At 39.7% G+C, this 9,528-nt stretch overlaps 1 protein-coding gene across 10 annotated transcripts; it reads right to left on the reverse strand.

The window, feature by feature from the left end:
• Window positions 1–1,411: 1,411 nt before the first annotated feature.
• Window positions 1,412–8,993, reverse strand: CREBZF (CREB/ATF bZIP transcription factor). 10 transcript variants are annotated; one of them, XR_014067627.1, is made up of 6 exons: window positions 7,667–8,993; window positions 7,375–7,452; window positions 7,014–7,128; window positions 6,229–6,297; window positions 5,502–5,609; window positions 3,502–4,471 (listed from the first exon to the last, which is right to left on the reverse strand). XR_014067627.1 is itself a non-coding variant. In XM_081536933.1 (1 exon), exon 1 carries the CDS (start codon window positions 8,731–8,733, stop codon window positions 7,663–7,665), a length of 1,071 nt encoding a protein of 356 aa, XP_081393059.1. In that variant the 5' UTR covers window positions 8,734–8,993; the 3' UTR covers window positions 7,548–7,662. The 10 variants fall into 10 exon arrangements, 1 of the variants encoding a protein (XP_081393059.1); XR_014067630.1 differs by lacking the exons at window positions 5,502–5,609; window positions 7,667–8,993 and adding an exon at window positions 2,202–2,393 and having other exon boundaries at window positions 3,219–4,471; window positions 7,375–7,413; XR_014067624.1 differs by lacking the exon at window positions 7,014–7,128.
• Between the last annotated feature and the right edge of the window lie 535 nt (window positions 8,994–9,528).

Here is a 9,528-nt window from a genome sequence, read left to right on the forward strand (position 1 = left end):
CTGGTTTTGTTTTTTGAAATATCAATCTATTCCTGACTTCCTAAGATAGATTATTTAAATTTTTGAAATGACCTGTTGTTTTCCCTTCCTAAAACTTTTCATCTCAATTCTTGAAACCATTTTATTTGACAGCACCTAAATCAGCATTGAGCTTCCCTGGTGGCTTAGCAGTAAAGAATCCACCTGCCGATGCAGATGTGGGTTTGATCCCTGGGTCAGGAGGATCCCCCTGGAGGAGGAAGTGACAACCCACTCCACTACTCCACTGGAAATTCCATGGACAGAGGAGCATGGCGGGCTATAGCCCATGGGAATGCAAGAGAGTCAGACATGACTAAGCGACTAAACAAACACAAATCACCATTGGCCAACAAAACTGATGAGGAAATATTTTTATACTGTATATGACTGATAACATGTTAGCACTAGCCATGTGTGGCTACTGAGCACCCAAAATGTGACTAGTGCACCTGAATAACTGAATTTTTTGTTAAGCCATACCTAGCTAATATCCTTGGCATTAGACAAGATCCAGATCAACACTTGCTTATGAAACAAGCATCATACCAAATACTGTGTCACCCTAGAGTATTATTCACAAGCATCTTAACTATTCCTTTTTAAATACAGTGATACATGTTAGTCTTATGCTATTTAAAATTATATAAAAACATTTAGCCTGTCACCTTAAAAAAGCAGCTTGGAGTGGAATAGACTTTCAGCATCCAGTAAAGAAAAAGCAGTACAGCCAAAGATTTAAAATTCGATTTATAAATACAAGGGAATTCCCTGGCAGTCCAGTAGTTAGGGGTTTCCCTGGTGGCTCAGCAGTAAAGACTCTACCTGCAAAAGCTGCGGGTTCAATCCCTGGATCAGGAAGATCCCCTGAAGGACACAGCAACCCACTCCAGTATTCCTGCCTGGAGAATCCCATGGACAGAGGAGCCTGGGGGGCTACAGTCCATGGGGTCACAGAGTTGAACATGACTAAAGTGACTTAGCATGCACAAACCAGTGCTTTCACTGCTGAAGGTGCAGGTTTATTAATCCAGGGACCAGCAAGCCATGTGGCAGGGCTAAATGAAAACCAAGTCAAACACCTAATAAAAACAGATTATGTTAAAAAAAAATTCCCTATCAAACTTCATTTGATAAAAATGATCCCAATTATGAGGCAAAAGAATCTATATTTTACTATGGATATTCTCTGGGTTACAGAATTATGGCTGATTTTTCTTTTCATCTTGATTCCTTTCTGGATATTCCCAGTTTTCTGCAATGAATATGCTTTACTTTAACAACTAGGAAATTATATATATATATATATATATATATATATAAAAGGCTAAAAACAAGACAAACCCTTTATTTTATAAGCTAAAATATCTAGACAAAGCTCTGACCCAAGTTATATATTTTATATGCATTCTCACTTTTATTGAAAGCATGGTTCTACTCATCACAGTAAGAAAACCCCAATAAAATTCCTGACTTCAAAAATAAGAAACCTAAATTACTGAATCAGACTTCTTAAAAACAGAGCACAGTGTAATGAACTTAGTTCAAAACCCACTGATGTAACTATACTGATAATTTAGTACAAACTGTTTCCTTACTTAAACATTCCGGCAGTACTTACTCCCTAGCATACCACCATCTGTAAACGTAACAATTTACAATGGTTTCTGCAACCAAAAATGATTTTCTTACAGCTGTCCTCTACCATATTTTTCTTAAATCACCTTCTCAATCAGTAGAAACAGGCAACACAGGCCAAAAAACTGGTATTTTAAGCCTGTTGCTACAAATTTACTTAACCAAAATTTTTGGTCAGGGGCAAAATTAGCAAGAACATTCTATGATCTGCATTACAATTTAAAGACACAGTCATTTTTAGCTAAGACCTAAAGAACACTGCCTCAGAGAGGAAAATAGTTTATTTCATCAATTCTGTCACAGTAAAAAAAAAAAAAAAAATTTTAAACCTTTCTTTGTTCTGTGTAGTTATTTGGCTTTAAAAAAGGCGGCTCATGTTATACTATACTTAAGGTATTAATTTGTAAACCCCCGACTGTGGTACATTAGATGCCAAAAGGGTCCAGGAACTATAAAGGAGAGATACAGAACTTAATGGCACATTCTAAAGGATGCTCAGCCACAAATAAAATTCAAATCTGTATATATTAACAGCTACACAAATGTTCAAAACACCAAGTGGCTAGATTTTTTTAATCAGATTAACTGAAAATTGAGCAAAAGATTTTCAACAAATTTTGGGTCAACAAAACTACAAAAAACGGAATTCTCAGGCAGTCCTATGGTTAGGACTCCATGCTTTCACTGCTGAGGTCCCGAGGCTGGATCCCTGGTTGAGGATCTAAGATCTCACAAGGCTGCAACACAGCAAAAAAAAAAAAAAAAAAACTATAAAAAATTATTAGAAAAATTTTAATAAAGCACTGTGATCTGCTTTCTTTTTAAAAAGTGGGGAAAATGGCTATGAAATCTTGAATATACAAACTGGAGAAAGGTAAAAAACCAGGAATAAAAACACTATTATCAGTAACCAAAGCAATGAAAAGGGCAACTTTCTATTAACCTTTTAAAAAAATATATAGTTTTCCTTACATGATTTGTTGTTAATGATAAAGTAATTTACTTTTGGAATAAAATTTAAAGTATCTCCAGTTTCATTTTTCTGCACTTTAAAACTGAATGTAAATAACCGCTTGCTATCTAGGTTGGAGCTCTGAGCTCAGTCTGGCACTATAAGACAACAGGGAGTAACTGGCAGATTATTGAGGTATTCAAATTCAAATATGTATAAAATACTGTGCTAGCTAAGCAAACACTTTACAAGTATGTAATGGAGGACATCTCCTTTTTGATTCCTGGCTTAGATAGTAACCACCTGGTTTCTCAATAAAAAACAGCACAGTAAAATATAAAAACATAACCATTTGGGAAGGTCTCAAAACTTTTGTGTTGATAGTCAGGGGGGGGAAACTAAATACCTGAAAATATTCTACAACCTATTCAACTTAAACAGTCATCTTACTTAGCTTAAAACTGTGCCTAGACTAGTGAAAACTTACAAGTATACCTCCCAAATGTGGAACTAGGTAATTACGTATTTTAAAACATTCACTCATCAGTGAATTATCCACTCTATTCTATCGAAGCAGCACTTATGGTCACCAAATAGTGTTGATGCCTACCTGATTTTGGTTACAACACAACCAGCTGTACTGTTGAATATGTAGGAGCATCCATCAATCACGTAAGTATAACTGAGAACACTCTTTGCTGCCTGGTATCAGACACTGAATAAACTTGAAACTGAGTGAATTTAATCAATCTTGTGTATCACCATACAATAATCAAACTGAATTATGATGACAAATCATTTTGGAGAGAGAAGAAATAAGAGCCTATCTCCTACTCCCTCCCACTTCTACCATCTGCACACCTCTGAAATGAGTAAGACAAAATGAGCCAGTCTAGGCCAGGTAAAAGAATGTATTAACATAATCCAACAAAAATGAAATAAAACCACCAGAGTTTTGAGTGTTTTTTCACACTTGTAATGAACTGGAAAAATGTTTCAAATAAGTAAAACAACCATATTCTGTTTAAAAAAAAAACCACTCCCATCATCCAGAATGCTAAAAAGCCTTTCATACTAGAGAAATTTTAATATAAAACAGTAGAAACTAGTATACCACTCATTAGAAACCTCAAAATAATTTTAATATGTCCTCAGAGGAAGCTCAAGAAGCCAAAACCTCAGAATCCACACATCTTGGCATTACCCTGAATTGTAATTAACTACCCATACATTTAATCATAATCAATTTTTCAAAGATATACAGACAAATCAATGCATCTATTTAAAAAGACTACTCTTTATAGTTAAAGACTTTACATTAACTTTTATATTCTACTCAGCAAGTTCTGTCTATACTTCAGATTAGATCTCATGTTCCAGGAAATAAATACAAACTCATGATACGGCCTTGTGATCACTGATGGCCTGTTTATGTTAATTCTACTGCACTAAATGTAATTCCATAGAATGTGCTCTTGATTATGAAAAGAATCTAATATTCCTTGATGAAATACTATCAATCTCTTCTCCAATGGTTACAATTTTTAAAAGATATGCAAAGAACTGAGTATCACTCCCATGAAAGACAAAGTATAATTTTGTTCCAAAATTAACTTAGTCTCATGTATTCCTATTAAGTCTTTCAAGGATTCCAGACAATCTTTTCATATCTCCATTTCTGGAAAGTGAAATCTGGAAAGTGAAATCAGTATAGAAGTAATTTGGGAACTTGAAAATGGCATTCATTTTTTTCAGCAGATGCCAAATTTTTGACCGACATGGCTCCCACAATTACTTTGTTACCATCAGTCCAGTCAGTTAACAGGTTGTAGGAAAAGATTCGTTTTTGCAGACACTGCTAAGCTGTTTAAAGAGAAGAGAGAGAGATTAATTTAGTGATTATAAAATGAACAAATATTTAAAATATTTTGAACACTCTTTGTTGGATTATATCAGAGGTGTGACTACATTTTAACAAACGTGGACTCTTTAGTTAGGTTTGGTCAAGGAAGTGCAGAAACATTAAGTCAATATGATAGAAATAGTAGGTCAATATGATGTGTTAGTTCAATTAATGTATGAATTCCTGTCACAATCAGAAGACAACTATTAAAAGGTACATCTTTAGTTCTTTCTGTATCATTTTGCCATAGAGGCACAATTAGGAAAAGAAAAAAGACTCCCCAAATACTAAACTGCTTTCATCCATTACAGTAAATAGAGCCAAATCTCAAAATTTCTAAACAATCCATATGATATTCCAGAAATCTCCTTCATCCAGCTAATCATTCAGAACACAATTTTCTAAAAATAGTAAGACAACAGTTTCATATTAATCATAACTTTTTTAATTAACAAGTAGTGAATAGGACACTTTAAGATATTGTTTACTACATACTGAAATAAACAGATCTGTTGTAAATTCAGAAACCCAAACATTTACAGTAAAATGTGTTTACACATAAATATGACCAAATTTATTTAAAGTCCCTGTTAGATAGGTCTTAAATACATGCAATACCATGTAAAAACAAGACTATGACGTTGATGCAAAAAATGACAAAATCACTATAAGTCACCAAAATTAGAAAAAAAGAGAATGAAATGGAAACTAAGAAAGACAGTTGAAACATAAGGAACCTAACAAAGCAGCTTTTAAAATAGTTGATACTAATCTCCATTTTCAAAAGTTCTTAATCAAGTATTTCCAAAACCTGCCATTTATAAAATGACATTCTAAAAATCTATACTTGGAATTTCAAAGCATCCCAATTCAGAAAGCTTTGACTGTTTCTCCCCAGCCCCCAAAACTTCAAATAATGCAGGAAAATCATTGATGTTAGGAAGAAAATATTCCAAAGGAATGGTATAATTTTTAGAAAAACGCACTTACTGCTTCCAGAACCTAAGACCCACAGCATTAACAACAATCATTTTTCCTATTTTCATCCATTGTTTTCCAATGTCATGTTAGAGATGAATAAATTCTTTGAGCCCATAACTGAAATATCAACAAACCTGATTTTATTATGACACCATATTTTTGTCGTTGGTACTGCACAAAATTATATACAAAGATATATATATATATACAAAATGTTCAAGTATTAATTAAATTTCAATTCAAGGCTTCTGTTTCAAAAGCTACATTTAACATATTCCATAAAGATAGCACAAATTAGTCATTTCAAATAACTTTTCCAACTACTTTTGGTTTATATATATTATATATTATTCAGTAGGCACTAAAAATCCATGCAGCTGCATTGTGAGGGGCTTGCTCCTGCACTTAGGTATAAGCAGGTTCATCACTCCATGTTGTGAGTTTGGCTACTATCCATATTCATGCTCAAGTGCAGATGATTTTACAAAATATGCTGTAATGCACTGGAAACCAGAGACCAAGTTAGGTCTCAGAGAGTATTATCTAGCAACAAAACATTTACAGTTGTGCAAGAACAAGATTCCATTTTCATAACCAAATAACAACAAAATAAAACATTTTATGTGTAAGATAACTTACATCTTTGGACTGCTGGAAAATACTTTTTAATTATGAACATTTTAAAATAAAAGCAGAAGCCCTGATATTACCTCTTTTTCCTCATTTCTTATACTACCTTTTAAAATAAAGCAGGAAATGTGGCCAGCAGCTGGTCCCGTCTCTTCTGCCCCAACAGCTGTATCCACTTTAGCACAAAGAAAAACAAGGATGCTAAATACGTATATACTTTATCAAACAGTGATGTTTCACAAAGAATTTCTTCATGTCCCTTACACTGAAGGACATCATGACTCAATCTATATACAACTGGACGACAGAGTACTTCAAAGGAAGACTATGTCCCAACTTCGGAAAAGTGTCAATCGTGTCATTAAGTAGCCAAAATCACTCAATTTTAAATAGAACAAATACTTTTGAAATATGGAGAGTAAGATTCTTTGTGAAGCCTCACTTTACACGTTTTCATTCACATTTCATAACCTTCAATATCTAATCATACATAAATTTAACCTAAAAATTTAATACAACAAAAATAAAGGTGTTCAACAATTTATTCATACTCAGTGATAGGGTAATCACTGTGCTGGTCCTCAAAGAAACATTTCATTAACCATTCTTATTCCTCCTTCAAGTAACTAACACAGGAGTCTGGTATGCATATTAATTTCCAACTTCTCTAATGTTGACATATAAAAATCTATTAATCTGAATAGACTGTATGTCTAGATCTATTAAAACTAAAAGGCATTCTTATATTTAAGAGATTTCTGTCATCTCCAGCAAAGTAACTATCACATTTGTGCATGCCCCAAGTACTTATTGTCAATCTCTGAAAAGTTGCTCTAAAATTGGAATTCCAATTTGCACCTTGTACAACTCGGAAGTTCCATTCAACTTCACCTGTGTCACTGTCTCCAAACTGTATCTCTATTAGCAGCTTTCAGTGTACAGTTGGAACCGATGTCATCCAAGGCCATGTCCACACTGGGGACAGAAGAGCTAGGTACACGCAAGTCTGAACAAGGGGACACATTAACAGCTATTTCAACCAGAAGAAGCATCTTGAGTACATTATTGACCAGCACAAGTCTGTTTCCAGGGTGGACAGGGCCCAAATTAGATTGCCCTCCCAACTTCCGAAAAAGAAAACAACAAACAAACAAACAAAAAAAAATCACACACACGCACAAATTGAGATGTTGCCCATTAAAGTAGACTAAGCAGCAGAGCATGAGCGTTACGTGAAGAGATGGGTCCTTACCAGGTGGTGAGGCGGGAACGACTGTTCTGTAACCCCTACAACGGAGCCTGGCAGGAAGGAAATCACCTAAAAAAGAAACTGTCAGAGAGATTTAATAGTCACATGTTATCATTAGGAGTTGGTTACAGTGTCACATTCATGCTTTTAGCTAAACACTTATAGATTCAATATTACTTTTTTTTTTCCTCCTCTGAAATGTGTCCAGTGACGATGTCCCACTAAGGTGTTTTACATGATGTAAGGGAGTTGAAAGGGGATAAACGCGGATAAAGAGCGGATTACTTGACCCTACATTTTAAGAGAAGACGACGCCTTCCGGGCGCACGCCGAGCAGAACTCCACCGACACCTTATCCTTGTCCACATGCAGACACACTCCTCCGGCCGAGTCGTCCTGGTCTTCCAGCGGGTCCGGCTGCTGCTTCCCCACCGGTAGAGCGTAGTCGTGGTCCCCGGCGGGCGAGTCCCTGAAGAGCGAGGTGGTCAGCCGCAGTCCCACGCCGCTCAGCCGGCTCAGCAGACGAGCCAGTCCGGTCTCGTTGGCTAAGACGGCCCGAAGGTAGCGACTCTCCTCCTGCAGTGCCTGCACGCGCTTGCCCAGCTCCCGGTTCTCGGCCCGCAGCTCCTGGTTCTCGGCGGCCAGCCCCCGCACTCGGCTCTCCAGCCCCATCACGTATTCCTTCTTCTTCAGCCGGTTGAGGCGGGCAGCCGCCGCCGCTGCCTTCCGGGGACTCTTTGTCGCCGCCTGGTTGCTGTCGTTGCCGCCGCCGCCGCCGCTGCCGCCGCCGCCTCCCGGGGACTTTCTCCGCCTCTTTTCGCCGCCGCCACTGTCACTGCCGCTGCTGCAGGCTCCGATGCCGTTTAACAGCCTCTGCAGCAGGTCCGAAAAGCGCTGCATCTCGGCAGCCGCGGCCTCGTCGTCGTCGTCGCCTCTCCACAGGCCACCGCTGTCCGAGCCTCCGCCGGACGAGGAGAGGGGCCCCGGCGAGCTGAGCCCAGGCTCCAGGTGCCAGTCCGGCTGCCGGGGGTCCAGCAGGTCCGCCAGTTCCAGGCCAGACAGAAAGTCCATGTCCTCCGTCTCCTCCCCGGGGACGCTGGCCATCGCCTCCTCCTCCATCTCCTCAGGCGAGGGCGCGCGCGCGGCCACGCCGCCGCGGCCCCCCCTCCCGGCCTCTGACTCGCCCTCGTCGCCGCGCGGCTGTCTGCGGCCGGCAGATCCGGCCGCCGCCGTCCCCTCGTCCTCCGCCGCCCCGGTCAGGTCCGGGGGCAGCGAGCAGGTCGCGACGGGCGCCGGGCTCTCACTACGCGTCGGGGAGTCGCTGCCTGAGGCCGCCAGCAGTTTAGTCAGGCTATGCCTCATGGGGCCCGGCGGCGGGCCCACGTAGGCCCAGGGCCCTCAGACCGGGCCTCGCGGGTCCCAGGGACCCAGAGCGGGTAGCCGGGGAGCAGGCCAGAACGAAAGAAAAGGGAAGGTCGCGTCGCCTCCCACCCCCGCTTGGCTAGTCGACCCCCCGCACCGGGGCGGGGGCAGGGAAGGGAGATGGAAGCGGCGAGGCCCAACGATGACTCGACCGCGCCACCCAGACAACGGCCTGGCCGGAAGTCAGTCGATCTCGCCCCAGCCCCTCCCACCGCATTTCGCGCTTCGCTGTGCTCTAGTATCGCGAGAGTTCGGTAGACCAGGCGTACTTCCAGATCTCCAGTGATGTCATAGTAACAGCGGCAAAAATAACAACAAACCAGGGATCTATTGAAACGGTGGTCTACTCTCTCGGCCCTCGCTTCTCTATCCTCTGTATTCTAGCTTCCTCCTGCAGTGAAGCAACTCTCGCTCAGAACTGACCGATACCACATTTATGAATAATCAAAGTTATCCTGGAATTTAAGACTGCTAATCAAATCCTTTTTGAAATTGCCCCCTCCCTTACTCTATAGTACAAGATGGTTTCACTCAAACACATAGTACTAGAAGAAAAAAGTGGTAAATAAGTCATTCATATGTAATTTTTCCAGATTTTGTTTAAAAAAGTTTACAAATATACACAATATGCGAAAGAGTATTCTAATTCAACAATACTACCCAAAACCCAGACTCAACAATTAACAGTTTGCCATATACACTTTATCTGTATATAGATGTTTGTAAAACATTTTT

This window comes from Giraffa tippelskirchi, chromosome 10 (genome assembly GCF_054371585.1).
Source record: "Giraffa tippelskirchi isolate mGirTip1 chromosome 10, T2T-mGirTip1v1.2.pri, whole genome shotgun sequence".
In the NCBI taxonomy this organism is placed as follows: Eukaryota; Metazoa; Chordata; class Mammalia; order Artiodactyla; family Giraffidae; genus Giraffa; species Giraffa tippelskirchi.

Excerpts from the sequence above, each read along its gene's own strand:
- CREBZF (XM_081536933.1), bottom strand. The coding sequence starts at position 8,733 with ATGAGGCATAGCCTGACTAAACTGCTGGCGGCCTCAGGCAGCGACTCC.